The 16,438-nt window shown below is 39.6% G+C and overlaps 1 protein-coding gene across 3 annotated transcripts in view; it reads left to right on the top strand.

The window, feature by feature from the left end:
* Window positions 1-16,438, top strand: part of LOC135255503 (cytosolic carboxypeptidase 4-like) — a 168,695-nt gene that overhangs the window by 76,073 nt on the left and 76,184 nt on the right. For all 3 annotated transcript variants that reach the window (XM_064336755.1, XM_064336754.1, XM_064336756.1), the window contains 6 exons: window positions 613-650; window positions 5,298-5,506; window positions 5,801-5,969; window positions 8,613-8,677; window positions 9,759-9,875; window positions 13,708-14,168. In XM_064336755.1, the coding sequence (XP_064192825.1) occupies window positions 613-650; window positions 5,298-5,506; window positions 5,801-5,969; window positions 8,613-8,677; window positions 9,759-9,875; window positions 13,708-14,168 (1,059 nt within the window). The remainder of the gene's footprint in view (window positions 1-612; window positions 651-5,297; window positions 5,507-5,800; window positions 5,970-8,612; window positions 8,678-9,758; window positions 9,876-13,707; window positions 14,169-16,438) is intronic.

Raw genomic sequence — 16,438 nt, 5'->3', positions numbered from 1 at the left:
CGCGACATTATTGATCTGTCTGCAAGAGCAGCACTTTGAAATTACTTTATTACCCTACAGTATGTGTGGCAAGTGTGTTTAAATGATTCCTTTTTTTTTGCCACATGGATTATTTTCAGGGTACAGGTATGATACTGTGGAATCATCTGTTAAAAGACCCCCAGATGCCCATAGCAGTGGTCAGCTTTATTTTGTGTCAAACAAAGGCATAATCAAAGTGGTCTTTCCACAAATTCAGATTAAAGCCAATAACATGGTTTCCAGTATAGTTACCAGCTCTTTGAATATATGAAGAAACTAGGGCTTAGAAATAGGGTATTGCACCTTTGTAATTAGTTGTAACATAGACCTATCTGCAGTAGAACATATATGTTTAATATACATTTTTTAAAACTATATATGTTTGGAGTTTCACATTATTATCTTTGTTAATGAATTGGTTTTTTCAGTCCTTTCACGTTTATGAACAGTGAAAATTGTGCTTTGTGTTGAATTGTAACATTAACCTGGGAAGCCTCAAGCATCATTGTGTACAGTTAGAATATAGGTGGTGATGTGAAATGAACGTGCTCTATAAGTATTTAAATTCCTTTTTGTTTTGCTTTTTTACAGGGCAGCCGTAGATACACTAGGGGCAATATTGCATTCGAGTAAGTCCTTTTTCCTCTGTTCTCTTCTGCACTCTGCATTTTGAATTCTTGGCCATATGTTTCTCTAGTATAAAATACATTATACAAGAATTTTGGGAATTCATATTCATGCTGGAGGTTTGTATAACTTTATGCGATGGTGCAGTTTCACAAATGAAACCGCAATGGTGTAGTAGTTTCAGAAGTAGTCTTACAGTCAACAAAAATGAATAATTTAACACAGAACATGGTTTTTCTTGGGTATAATGAATACTCAGAAAGTCTGTGTGCTTGAGCAAATAAAATGTATATAAATGTCTTTGATATGCCATAGTCATCCTGTTACTTGGCTACAGTTTGGCCTGGCACATGCTTGATTAAAACTCTTCAGTGTTAGCTCTCAATCCCCTTCTGTTTCAACTCACTGCAGATTGTAAAGGGATCATTAGTCTCGTAAATTGTCATTGGAACACTCGTCTTCAGCCCTCCGCCCCAGCACTGCACAATGCGATGCCTGCGTGCGGGGGTGGGCGGGGCTGGGACCCCAGGGAAAAAGGCACACCGTGAGAGGCCGCTTTTGGGAACGCGGTACTCTAGGATGCTCCGGGGGGACGCGTGGCACAAATACGCCTGGTGGCGTCTCACCTTGTGATGATGTCTGCGCGTGGGTCTGCCTCTCTGTGGGGTCTGGCTCTGTGCCACTGGTCTGCCAATGGCGACTAGAGGACATCCTCTGTGATCATGTGTTCACCGTCTAAGTACCCCTGGACTTTAATTGTCATTGCTTATGACAATTAAAAGCAACAGGAAGCATAGTCTCCCAGAACTGTGTCAGGCACCCTGCACAAAGTCTGGAGATGTCTTAAGAAGTCATGTTCAGGGATTGGGCTCTGCTGATTCTTTACTATAATTGCAGTAGTGTTTGAATGCTGGGTTATGTTTGAGGCTAAGGGTTGGTGTAAGTGTTAAGGGCAAGAGTTTACATCCTGACTGAAATTTTCAGATGCTAAATTAAAAATAAATGCAACAAAAAACATTCTACCACATCAACTATACCAATTATTAAATGTGTGTGCTAGTTCTTCAATGGCATTGAGTTCGGCATAAAATGTCAAATGGATGGTCAAATGCTGCAAGTCTTTATTCAAGAATTTATTAGATATTCTGTTTACTGATCGATTCCATCTTGTATTGCACCTCATTTCTTGTGCACATTTCATTTTGCACTGGCAATACTATTGATTCAACCAGTAGAAATTGGTCATGTTTATTTTGAAATGAGAAACACTTGTTACAGCTCTTGGTGAAATATGTGTCTTTCATATTCTTGTTGCATTTGTCATCATTGCACATGTTTACGAACATGCTCAAGTGTACACACATGCACACACACGTTTTGTTGAGACAGTCTTGAACCTTTTAATATTCAAATTAAATTTTCTCTAAATGAAATGATATTAACTTACAGATCAATTTGATATTTGCATAAAGGAAAAAATAGTATGCTTTGCTTTTCATAAATGGGTGTAGTAAATTATGCAGAATTAGTATTTGCAACAGCCAGTTTATGATGATACTCTAGCCTCCTACAGATGGCAGTGTGGCTCTATGACTTATTGTAAGTTCAGCTGGTGCACCTGTTAATGCAGTGCAGTGCCTGGTAGTTATTCTTGTGAGCATCTCTATGCTCTTTCAAGAGTCTTTTTAGAAGGAACAAGGCTGAATGATAATATAGAGTCCACGGTAGTCCCATTCAACATAGCGTGTATAGTCAATTGTTTTTGGTCAAAGTGTGTGGGGAATGGTATTTGTGATTCATTTATCATTTCTTCACAACACTGTTTGATTCATTCTGTTGATAGCCATCAAACATTGACTGTGTTCCTTCCGCATTTTGTCTTGCGGGGTACGTTGTTTGATATCAATCTTGTGCTGCTGAGAAATAAGGCATAAGGATGCACCTCGCATGCATTTCACACCTGAATCCAATCTTTTTTCAGAAGTGGATATTTTACTCAATCAATGTTGTGTGTTACAGCCACACCTGAATGTATTTCATTGATCCTGAAATACCTATCTTGTAGGGGAGCAGGAATATTAATTTGAAAACATTAAGCATATTGAATTATTTTTTTATAAGAACTTATTTTACTCAACTGTGTGATAAAAGGGGAAATTACTGTAAGGCGCAGTTCTGTTCTCCAAGATCATACGTGTATTTTCTAAATGAAATACATTTTTTTTTTTTACTGTATGTTGATTTGGCATGATTAGTGTGTTCAACCACCACATAGGGCTTGGGCATGTGGGATTGATGCAATCTGGATTCCATCTTCATAGGGAGGGAAAATGAAACTGAATATTTTTTGTGCTGGCGAATAGTGTTTTTATGATATGTTCTGCTGTGGCTCAGCGAGCAGCATCAATCACAATTTCCTGAAAACACCGTAAATGGGGTCCAGCCTTGTATACAGTAGGACTACACCACTTTATAATAAAAATATTGTATAATAATAATAATAATAATGATTATTATTATTATTATTGTTATTATAGTTGCATGCCTCCTGCTTTAGCTGGCGACAGAATATATTTTTTTCGAAGAGGATCCCCAGGAGTGCTGGCTGAAACCCATTGCAGGCATGAATATTTCAGTAAGCTGTATCTGTGAGGCAGAGCCTGGAGCTCACATTGTGCGCTGCCTCAGAGCCCCTGCCCTCATGCTGAGAGCCAGGCGGAGAGAGACGGGACTCTCTCGGGTTCAGGACTGCACGCACACTCCCACAGTGCAGCTGATCATACGCAAACACACTGACCGAGAGGGCCCGTCCAGCGTGTGATTTTACATTCTTACATGCATATTTATTTATAAAGTAGAACCAACCTTTTTTTTTTACCATGCTCATAAAACAAACATTGATATATGTGTGATTACATAAGCACAAACTCCAAATTATTTGCTTTAGGTTAGCACGATGGTCATGTGCCATAGTAAAACATGAAGGAAGTACAGATTAATTTACGGTGTAATTAATTCAGTGAACGGCTTTATTAGCAAGATGTGTGTCTCTGTTCTTAGAGAGCCTCACTGGATCCTTATCAACAGCAGTACACAGGCACAGGCTGGCTCCACTCCAAAGCCACTTTTTTTTTGGTCCAACATTGTAGGTTTGTGCAAACAAACGTCTGCCCCAAAGTGCTTCTGTCAGAGTAGTGGATTTTTTTTTTTTTTTCTTGGGACAGTAATGAGGTCGTTGGGTGGGAGCTGAGTGGCACTGTCTCCACCAGATGCTGTTAAGAGGGGCATTGATTAGGCTAATCTGTAGTGTGGTTGTGTGGCACTACCTGTGAGTGCCTGCCTTTGGCTCTGCTTCAGGATCACTGGGTCCAGTATGAGACATTGGGTGAGGTCCATAGCTCAGAAGAGCACAGCTTCCTCTGGGCTTGCAGGCTGAGAGAACACATGCTGTTTTCCTGCAGCGGTTACTGCTTGTTGGTGGTACCCATTTTTTAAATGTAATGTAAATGTAAGCTGCTCCATGGATAAAAGTATTTGGGACAAGTTTAATGTAGCATTTAATGTATCTTGCACAATGTGATGCAGCATACAATACGAAGCTCAGATACATTCAATGTAATTAGAAAAGGGCAGTGCAAACAGTTATAAGTATCATTTAGCATGCTAATGAGAAGTGTGTGTGTGTGTTTGTGATTGTGTAATAATTTTTGAAATTAAATGTGCAATATATTCAGACTGTTAGTCAACCTCACCGCAGAACCCCATGCAGAATTTTATAATTTTCCCCCTGCTTTATCGTGCAAATCCACACTGCATTGACAGTGAATAATGTAGTGCCTCACATCACCTTTCCTGTGTATCAGCCGGGTTTGTTGTTTATTTCACTGTGTGGGCATAACGTGAGATAGGCATTTATTACATTTCTCTTATTACATTTCTCTAATAAAATTCTCAGTGAAGCATGACACAGTAACAAAGGGGCAATATCAATATAAATATGAATGACTAATACAGCTGCCTGCATAAATATTTACTCAGTCCGGGAGAGTAAAAACACAAGAGGCTAATTCAAAAGATCAAGTTATTTATTTATTTTGAAGATAAGGCACCTAACATTTTAATTAATGCAAAATGTATTGCCAAATAAACATTTAAAAAAAGCATTTTGAACTCATATTAATTATTTGGATACTTTCAGGGATTAATGGATTTAAAAGTTAATGATGAATATGTGCTGACTAAATAATAATAATAAAGTGCCAAGAGTGAGAAATGGCACACTTTGAAAAAAGGAACGTACGCAGCTAATACTGTTTTGTACATTTCAGTGTAGAACATAAGAGTGATAGCTACAAAATATTTATAAGACAAGGCAGAATAGTTTTTTTTTTTTTTTTTTTGAAACTTCTGGGATGCTTTTTTCTTTGAAGTTAAAATCCATGAACTTCACATGCTCTAAAAAATCCTGATCCTTAAACTTTAAAAGCCCTTCATTCTCAAGGGCTCACTCCGTGGAATACCTGCATGCATTACCAGTTTCGAAAAATTGTTACTTACTTTGATTCATATATGGCTGCAAATAAAGGAGAGCACAGATACAAGTCTGATGAATAGAAGTTGAAGGCATTTCATTGGCTTTCCCTCTCAAGAGTCCAACAGCAATTCTGCGGTCTCCAAGGGTTACGTCTCCTGCCTGCTGAAGCTATATGAGGACTGGCAACTCAAAGACAGAGGGAATGCCCACGTTCCCATCCGCAGGGCACTGCTCCACTGCCTGCACTCTGCCGCCAAGACAGCTGCTGGGCGGGATGCCCTGGTGGCGGAGGGAGGCATGGCACTGCTGTTCCAAACCACCCAGGTAAGCGCCAGTCACCAGTCCTCCTTCACTTAGCACTTTCCAAACTGCAAAAAACCTGCTTTTCTGCTTCGCAGTGAATTCCTTTTTTATTTGCTCTTGCCTTTGGTGTTTGTATCACTCATCGTGGTTTTATTGCCTTAGATTAGCCATTTGTGTGTTGAAAAGAAACTGTTAGCACTTTGCTGTTGGCTGCTGAAGTCTGCAGGTATGGAGGTAGGTGTTCTATAATTAACCAAAACACAGTCTAATGAAAGTGATTATGGTTGCCATGTTCTATGGGGACTGTGTTTTAAGGCTTGCTTGGGCACTAAGTGTCTGGAATCCCTGATCGACTCTGCCGTCCAGCTGATGAGGAAGTGCCATCCGAAGCGTCCTCTTCCGCTGACCTCAGATCAGAGTTTCTACAGCTTCCCTCTACCAGGGAAGCCTGTCTCGAGTGTACCCACTGATCCAGAGCCCCGAGGTACAGTAAAGCATATCACCACTGCTTCACTTTTCTATCTGTCCATAGATTTTGTCATTTTTCTATTTAATGCTAATGGAGAGGAAACTTAAGTCTGCTATCCCAATAACCAATATAAGCCAAAGTTAATTTCTCAAGGGTTGTGTAGTTATTTGATTTGCATTATTTGACAATTTCCTTGGTTTAATTTGTACAATAGCACAGTTAAACAAAGCTGGAATTCCAATGGAGTTTTGTATACATTACTATTTAAGTCGGTATATGAATCTTGTGCTCCAGAAGCCTATATATAACATACAGCCCTGTTGAATGCACATTATTCTTTGGTGACATTGTGTTTAAGCACAGAATATTTATTTTTGTAAAAATCTGCTTATGCATGAAAAACAAAATGTCTGATGTAAATTATTTCAATTTTTTCAATAAGAGTGGCCTTCTGAAATGTACTTATACCACAAAAAATAATATTTATATGGCCATGTAAAAGCCATGCTCCCATAACATGTCATAGTATACAGCTGTTCTCCTGGGTAAATGTTATGAAACTGTTCCTTTTTCTTATTCTCCCTTATCGTAAATAATGCCCTGTATGTCATGTCCTGAATGCTTTCTGTTCAAACAGGTGTTTTATTTGCCTGGATCATTTTTGATGAAAGCTCTTTCTGGTCTCCACTCTTTACTGGCTATATCATAATGCGTAGGTAGTGACCATTGTGAGTCATTCAGTGAATACAATCTCAGTTACCTTGGCAACCAGTCCTGATGACACTGCATGTGTGAGGTGCATTGTCAGATGTCCTCCTTCTCTATGCTGTGAGATGCTGCAATTTAGGGGCTCAACAGATAAGACGGTGCTGTCTCATATGAAATTAATCCGCAAAAATACATGCAGCTATGCTACAGTGTAACATATGACCACATCAAAATAACAAAATCACACATAATCATTCACAGAAAATTCTCCATACACTGATACGGTACATGATTGCTTTTGCAATTAAAAAGAAAGAAAGAAAAAAAAGGGAACCCTTGAGTAAAATGACTTGAAATACTCCTGATTTGTGTTGTTAAATGGCCATTGCATCAGTTGAAAAAAACACAATATGAAAAATGAGTCGTATGTAATGCTTCCTATAACTGCAGCTCCCCCTGGATTGAAGCAAAATGAAAGTGTGATACACCTGCTGAGTTGAAAGCCAGCGTTTCCGCGAGGGAAAGGGGGATACGTGTCATAGGCTGCACTGTGACAGTAACACACCTCGGCGCACGTTCCTCCCGCGCACACACCTCCTGCGTAGCCGGTTAGAGGGCAATGGGCTCCTGAACGTCCCTGCTGCTAACAGCCCCACTGACTGCATGGCTGGCGCTATAATGACCCCTTAAATTGAAACCCCTGTACCAGTCCGGGCTCTCCCGGGAGGCAGATTGAAGTTTCCCAAGGTGTGGACCATTCTGCCGGCCTCTTTGACTCGCTGAGGAAATTTACATTTCTCGGTTTTTCCGTATTTGTCTTGATTGTAACCTTCCCCCTGACCTCTGCAGCTGTGGCTCCTTGGGTTTCACAGACTGGCCCTATGAACCAACATTCCCTGTGGTCAGCATGCTGAATCCAGCTACAAACTTGCAAGCAATACTTAATGGAAAATACAATCCACCCGGTAGAAGCATGGGAGCCCTATTGCAGTGTAGGAAATGGACTGATGACGAGCTTGTCAGAATTTCCTTTCTCCTCAGTAGCCACTGATGCATAGCCAAAGTGTAATTTATAGAGGCAGTTGACCTTTTTCTGGGTTTAAAAAGATGTGAAAATCTACAATGACACAGTCAACTGATTTGGCAGTGATACAAAGATACAAAAATCGGTTTCCGACATTTTTTTGGAGACTTCTCATCAAGGATCACACATAACTAACATTTCATTTTTCAGGAGTCATTTGTGGTTCACATTGTTTCCTCTCTGACTGAGGGCTGGCCATTGTCCATGATTTGGCATGCATTCAATTGTTCCAAATCTGTCTACTGGTGTACAGTTGTGGTATGCATCAGTCCCATGTCCACTGTTTGCCATCATGAATCAGTGTGTGGAAGCAGCTGTCACGATGAAATGCATGCCAGCATATCAGGTGAAAAATTATAGTTATAACTACTTTACTTAGAATGATATAGGGCTGTCTGTCATAAACACAGTCGCATGTGAATTTAAATGGAAAATGCTTTAATGCTTTAGTCCTATTTTTAAATAAAATGATGAAAACAAATAGCTAATTAATTTTCTTCTTCTGTGCTTTATTTGAAGTGTTTGGTACTCATGTGATGAAGGAAATCGTGGGTTGGCAATTGTAAAGTTCTGAGGAGGCTAAACTCAGTGTTAGTCTTAGTTTGACAGACAAGGCAGTTTTTTTTCACCATTAAGAAAGCAGGTGGCTTTTTCAGAGTACATGGTATTCATATAGGAGATGATGTCAGTTAAAAAATAATGAATGAATAAATAAAAAATAAAGAAATAAATAACCAAAAAAACCTCAAGCAACTGACTGACATTTGTTGAAATACCGAGGACTCCCTTATTTAATCCTGAAAGAGAGTTGCTCCAACTGGCACATTTGACATTAAAGTCTTTGTCTTTTATTTGCTCCTCTACAGATGACAGTTTTGAAGATGACAGCGACGATGACAGCAAAACTGATGAGGCCGACCACGGGGAATATGTAAGCGACTCGCTTTTTTTCAGGATCAGGTTCAGGAAAGCGGGCAGAGCACTCCCACATTGAATAGAAACAATCTGCCCGCCGTCCCCACTAATTAGCTGAAACGGGACTGAGGCTTGAATAATCCATGACTTCCGAAAAGCGACCGAGGCCAGGGGAGCGGGGGGAGACAGCCGTGCGCGGGGCTGTGATGTCTTGGTGAACTAATCCCGCGTTACCTCAATAACGGGCTCTTGATGCATCCATAAATCAATAGACGACTCTGCATCCTCTGCCAAACACAAATTGGGAAACCGGTCCTCTGTGCGTATAGTTTTCTGTGATATATTTATATATATATATATATTTGGGACGTTTCTCTTTTCACGCCGTCTGATCTGGGCCCGAGCCGCGCATAACCGCGCGCGAATGAGAACGGGCGGTGCGCCGTTTCACCCCTGCTCGCAGACTGAGAGGAGGAGAGGGAGAGGGGCGAAGGTGTCAGGCGGATGCAGACACATTCATCATCGGCCGCGTTTGTCTATGGAAAGCAGCGGGGCGTTTCCGCGCCGCAAGCCTTCCTCCGAGTGGCTGGCTGGTTAGCGCAAGGCGCTCTTCAGAGAGCTGTCAGAGGCGCAGTGCTCTTTAACCATTACCTGACACTGTGGCAATGGCGATAGACAGCCTACTCTGCAAGCTGCCGTCGCCCTCGTTTGTGCAGTTGGCCACAAACGCGTATTCTGAGAATTGTAATTAATTTTATCCCTAACAAAGTTCTCCTGATTGTTCGCGCTTTCGGAAGTAATAAATCAGGAGTAAATGTGCATTAATTTGAAGCACTGCGGTTATTTCCACTCTTTGGTCTTTTAATTGTGTTTGGAGAATAGATGATAATTACAAATTAAACGCACAAAAAGAAAAAAAAAACATTCCATCTCTGTGTTTACTACAGGGGTTCACCTCTACTGGGTAATGGCACTTGTGTTGATGTTGTCATGTCCAATGTACAGTTGATCTACACCCTGCCACAGAGAGTTTGTGTAATCGGTGTATGTTCTCTGCACAGTGGTGTGTAGCCTCTTTCTGTGTCTTGTGCTGGCAGGACGATGATCTGGAGACAGACTTGGAAAAGCTACGCAGCAGGCCAGAACCAGACAGACCCTTGGAGCAGCTAGGCCAGTATGTCCGGCTGTGTCCGGAGCTGCACCATGACTTCCCGGTAAGACATTTTGTTCCCATTAATAAGCCATGAATTAAAATGTGATTTCTATTATTGAATGTATTTTAAATTGATATAGGTACAGGCATCTATATGTCCTTATCATAATCTCTTGGACTGACAAAACAAATCAATGAATGCATACTGATTGATTGTAGGTGTATATTGATGTTTACCTTGAATCTGAAGGACTTGTTTCACCAGGTTCATACAGGTATTTTTAATACTTTTTGTTTCAAAGTTTTCTACCTATTCCTATTTCTGTTCTCTTCCTGTCCATTCTATCATCGAAGGTCTCTCATCTAGTGAGCTGTTCCCAGTTCCCGACATTGTTGTCCGCAATACATCCATTACATTTGAAGTACAGTGGTACACTTCAGCTGAAATATGCTTTAAAAAAACCATTATCTTTAATGTTATGCTTGGATGGGCTTATGAAGAAAAGCCTAACAAATTTGCTGTGTGGGCTGTCCTGGTTTCAACAAGTGAAAATTAGCATTCCCCCCCCCCCCCCCCTTTTGAAGTGTGTGCCAGTGGTCTTTAATGCAAACGATATCTCCCTGTTAGAACAGAAAGCCGGTCTCTGTCCAAATGGCTGGGTTTTGCCCCAGCATGATGTCCCCTCAAGCACTCGTGAGTGCATACTGTATATAAGATTAAGTCAACATGCTTCCTGTTCGTCTCCCTTTGCTATTTCTCATTGTGCCAGTTTTCATTTGAATAATATCATTTACAAGATTATGAGCTGGCATTGAAAATTTGGCCCCATCAGTTAATGTATGCCCGTCTTCTAGCAGGACAGCTAGTACATTAAATGATTCTGATCCAAAACTTTCCTTTCAGAACAAAGATATACTTGCTTCCTTACTTGAAACAATAACATTTTATTCTAACAGTATTTGCTGGTTCAAAAAGTGTGTTGCTTGAGATGATCTTTGAGCGCAATGCTTTAACGTGGGACAAATTAGGTTCTTTTGGATGCGAGAGCTTCCTGTGTGCGCAAAAATTGATTTTTTTCTCTTATGTTTTTTTTTGGTTCAGCAAAGGTCATATCGCTCAAAGCAGACAAGAGGCATTTCTCTCTCTGATCTTACCCGTTAATGTATGAGAATCTGGCACATTCTACGGAGGAACTAGTGTTATGGTAACCAAAGAACCAAGGCCATCCCACCTCTCGGCTGAGTCATATATCTCAATCTATATCTATCTATATACTGTATGTGTATAGGCACATGGACATTTCAGTCAAACCCTGTATTATTAAATGAATACAGTTCATTAGGCTTGGCTTTATATAACAGGAGATGTGAAACAGCTTGCCATGTTGTGGTGTTGAGGCAGAGGCCCTGGTCAAGTCCAAGCTTCATGAATTGCTATGTACTCTCTAGTTTGTAAGGGTAAATGGTCAGTGTGGATGGACTGACTAGCCTCTGTTCTTGTGTATCCATATAAGCCTCTAAAACAATACAAATACTTAATGTTATAAGTAGCATATTGCTGTTGTGTGGTTTTTGCATTAGCTTTAATGCAGCATAATGCTGATACAAGTATATATAATGTCCAAACCCTAGAGAGCAGGCTGGCACAGAGCACTGCAGGGATCTCTCAGTCTGATCTAAGCAACTTTATTTTTTTCTTTGAAGTTGTCTAGGTAATACCTGCAGTTAAATAGAGACCCCAAGCACTCTACTTTCCATAGAGATCTCAGCCACTGCAATATCCTCCATGGTGTTCTTTTGAAAATGCGTTTGATTATGCGATGGAAGAGGAGTTTCCCCTCTGTGGCATCTCCATTTAATTAATAAGGATGATAATAGTGTTGATTCAGGGGGAAATTACAAACTTGAAAAGGATGAATTTCTAAATTAATAACATGGTAATTTCACAGAGAGAAGTTTTATTTTGCTCCCTCTCAGAGTAATTAAAACATTCCTTGGCAGTTTATTCAGTCTGAAGTTTAATCACAATCAAATTAATGTTCCACTACATGAGAAGGTAATGCAGAATACAGTCTTCTGAATTGTTAGTAAATATGGATAATTACAAGTGTGGCTATAATGATCTACAACTGAACATGTATAGCAGAAAAAGTGGTTTGTTGTGAATTTTATATACCACTATAAAATATTTCTGTGCACATTGGTACCTAGAGAAAACATAGGTTCAAGACTTTTTTTGTTACAAATTCTGATGTGCATCTTCAGTTCATTTCAATGAGCTGTGTAAGAAATTAGAAAATGTGAGATTGATATACTGATCTGAAAGGACACAAACATGCGCAAAGATGCTCGAGTACATCAGAGATTTTTCAGGAATAATTTTAGGTTGAAGGAAACGTCTCTGCAGCTCATATACTTTAATGTAAAACAATTTAATGCAAATTTGAGCAGCAGGTATGGATTCTCTGTAACATTTGACACTGAAGTAAATTTTTTAAAAATCCTTCTGTTGTGAATTTTTTTTTTCTTTCATAAAGAAAATTAAACCAAATCAAGTGAACATCTGCAGTGGTTCAAGACAAGCACAACATCCAGTATGACCTCTGGGATATGAATCAATCAGTCAATTGAATGAGTGTGAGACCGGAAATGAAATACACAATTACACTTTATCAAGCTCCTTCCTGTGCAAAAGCGTTAATCAGAACCTAGCCATGTTTTCCATTGATAAAAGGTTGGAATTACTATTTAAACAAGACAAGGAGCATATCTTGGCTGTACTGTTAAAGAATAAAATTTGGGAAGGTAAACTGTGTTTGATATAATAAAAAAAAAACTAAAGCCATGTGCCTGTTTTTGAGGCCAAAGACAAGTGCTTACTGGTAAGGAGGTACTTTATATCCTTCAACATGGAGAATTGCGACATGGAGAAACAATGATTATTCAGATAAGATCCAAATTAGCATTGATTTAAGTGTTGTTTATTGAAATATAATAGGGAGTATAGCTACAGATTGAGAGTAGCCTATTTCAAAATTAGGCTGCTACAAGATAACTACATTATTAAAGGATTCAAATTCTTAAAACTGGTGCATTTTCACATATGAAACATTTCAGAGGCCCTTCATTCACAATGTGTTTGCATGTCAGATGCTCCGTTGTACTTGTTTGAGAAAGAGATTTTATATGGAAACACACAAGGCCTTGCATAAATTGAGGTTCCTGCTTGCTTTAATGAACTATCTTCTTACCTGGTTTTTCTTTTAGGGCCATAGGCAGACTGTTGACATCCATCTACTTTCTACTTGAAGCAGAAGATTCTAGGAAGTGCACACTTTTGACCTCTGCTTCTGGCTTCACGGAAATGAGCACCAATTATGCAAGGAAGCCAAATTAATATTTTATTTCTGGTACCTGTTAGGAATTCTTGGCTCTTGCAGTTTTGTGAATATTCTCTCTTTCAGCCTCTGTAATTGGAAGGCCTTATCTGTTTTAAATATCAAAGGGAAGCTCACCTTTTGATGTCAAAAAGTGAGAGAAAATTGGGTGCTCAGGCATTACTGCATCTCAAGAATGTTATCCTTGTAAGAATGTTTGTTTTTATGTGTTGTACCATCTGGGGTGGAGATCAAGTCTGTGTGAACATCAGGATTGCTTTGAGGAAGGAATCAAATTATCTACTGTTTTCCCTAGTGGTGTTTATTGTGTGAACATATATAGATAAATGTCTGTTGTGGTCTCACACAACATTATTTTAATAGCACTGGCTTTGCAGCTATGCTGCTGCTCATGGAGTGTACATGGAGTTTATCAAATGTGGTCTGTGGAAACAGAGATTGGAGTTATGACCTCTCTGTATATTCACTGACGAAAGGGGTCTTTGTGGATTTCAGGACCTGGACTCTGGCTCAGAGGTCGAGGGTAGTTCGGATGAGGAACTTGATGAAGAAGGCATAAATCACTGTAAACAGCAAAGGATATCGCGCCACCAGCAGGAAAGAGGGAGCTCTTTGTCCACCAGTCCCCTTGAGAAGCAGGCCACCCCTGCAGAGGTGAAGACATCCCCCATCCGTGAGGGAGGAGGTCCAGCTGAGAACCACCTAAAAGCCAGAGACATGCACAGCCGCTGTCTTGGCAGGCCCAGGGCCAAACAGGACAGTCACAGCATGGTGGACAGACTCTTGGAAAGACATGGGGCCTGCATCCCTAATCACGATCCATGCAAGTACACTGCCGCTGCCGCCCAAACAAAGTCCATTGCTGGCTACTCCATCCTAGCCTTTCCAGACTTCTGGGGCCACCTTCCACCAAGCCACCAGGAGCCAATGGCAAGCCGGAAACCAAATGTGCAGAGGTAGGCAGTGCTGCATGTTCAATCAGGATTTATTCCAAAATTTTGTTTTTGACATTCTGTTAGTGTTGTCAGTTTGGTTGTGTAATATTTTAAATTTATAATTGCTCTGATGTCTACAGATATTATTAAGCGTTTAATAAGAAATGGTGTTTACAAGCAGGTATTTAAAGTAATGTAATGTAATGTAATGTAATGTAATGTAATGTAATGTAATGTAAGGTAATATTTCTTTTCATAAATTCCCAAATCAGCACCTTTTGGGGATTGCTGCTCAGTAAAAGTGAAAGATTATTCTGCGGTGTTCCTCACTGAAGAGTTCACGTGGAAAGCTTTTAGTTCGGACAAAAAACTGAACTTTAGCAAAACTGATGAATTTGTAGCCGTTTCTTTTTTCACCACATCCAGTGTGACTATTTTTGGATATTTGCCAGAAAATCATGCCACTCCATCCCCTGTCATCCCTTATTTGCCAAAAAAAGAAAACATTGAGCTTGAGCTTATGAAGCCTGTCAGCTAGGACATAAATCCATTGGCCTTTTTGATTTTCTCATGCTTCCTTGACAACATTTTTTCTTTTTTACACCGGTACACCTTTTTCAGGAAAGCTGCAGAGCTTTGACATTTGTCATGTCACACATGTTATCTGGCATTGATTTGAGTTTGACACAGCAGGACAATTGACTTCAAGATAGAATGGCAGACTCTTTTGGGCAGAAAAGGACACAAAGTGATGAACCATCCTGAGAACACACACACACACACACAATGCATTACTTTAAACCTAGCTGTAGTTCACCTATGAAGGTTTATCTCATAAGAGCAAAAATGCAAATCCAAACAATGCAATCAATGCATGCCTAAATTGTTTTTGAGATTTAAAAAAATTCTCATTTCTTTCATGTTACTTCTTTCGTCTACAATTTAGAATGCCTTTTTACATCCTTATAAACCCAAGAATAATACTCAATTATGATATGTGCATTTTTAAGACAAGCAGCTACCCACTGCTAGCCATTTTCTCTGTTTGTGATGATGTGTCCAGTTATGCGTAGTGGGAACTGACATGTTCATGATTTGGTAAATGGGAACTGTAGGAAGGTGCCTTACATGGACATGTCACTCAATGCAATTGGTTGACAATACTTTACTAATTTCCTGATGATGTGTCCAGTAGCTCTTTCTAAAATTATTGTGGGCTGTGATGCTGAGATTATGTCCCCATGTTACATTTAGCACTGCTGTAGACAGATGCAAAGGCTCACTGGCATAGTTGAGTTAATTCTACACACAATTACATGTTTCAGCCTGTATTCTACAGCCTGTATTCTAAAGCTGATTTTCTGCTGAGCTTCATTTGTATTAAGTGTGTAAAGCCCAATCTGAAAATAAAGCAAAGACATTTTGAAAAACAATGGATTATGAACACAATTTTCAAGAAAATGCATGTAAAGATGGGCTTAAGACAGCACTGAATATTTCCCTACTTAATTGATTTGCCAGTTTCTCTCAAAAACTGAGACTGTTCACTGTACTTTCATGTATTTTCAACTGCTTTAATTGAGGTACCATAATAACTTTCAGCTATATTTGGATGCTAGTAACAGCTAGTAACAGCCTTTGACCAAGTTCTACCATGTATGACCATCACATTATCAGCAAAGATTGAACTGGTCCACCAGCACACTTATTTCCATTACCCATGTGATCAAGCTAATTTACAGTACCAGCTTAACTGACATAAAACCAGCACTGCCCAGCTTGGACCAGCAATAGACCAGCATTGACCAGCTTTGAGCTTATGCTGGTCTATGTTTTTTTTTCTCAGTAGACTTGCTGTAAGCCAATCCACTGTCACTCCAGTATATTTTAGCTTGGTTGTGGTAGCTCTCTATCAAGATTTTCAAAAATGACTGTGTTTAAACCAAACATTGTGATTTTTTTAATAAAGAGAGATTTTGTGTACTGCTGTTCCCAGTGTACATATAAGATTATGACAAATTGGAATGTTATTTCACAGTTCATTGTGTTCATTTAAAAACAAGATGTGCTACTAAGTTCAATAACACATTAATTGTGAAGAGGATGCCAGTTTGTGGAAATGTGATGGCAATTCTGGCTTTATTAGACAATCTGAGTGAACTTGTCAAAGCTAAACAAAGATGGATATTTTGTATCTGCTCGAAAGTGAATAAAAACAGGCACTTGATCATGACTTAGTTGGCGGATCCACTTATTTGTGCTTTTCTGCCACCTGGATGTAACTTGAGCAT

Source organism: Anguilla rostrata, chromosome 5 (assembly GCF_018555375.3).
Source record: "Anguilla rostrata isolate EN2019 chromosome 5, ASM1855537v3, whole genome shotgun sequence".
Classification (NCBI taxonomy): domain Eukaryota; kingdom Metazoa; phylum Chordata; class Actinopteri; order Anguilliformes; family Anguillidae; genus Anguilla; species Anguilla rostrata.
The sequence above is the reverse complement of the archived record's forward strand: the minus strand, read 5'-3'. Positions and strand labels throughout refer to the sequence as shown.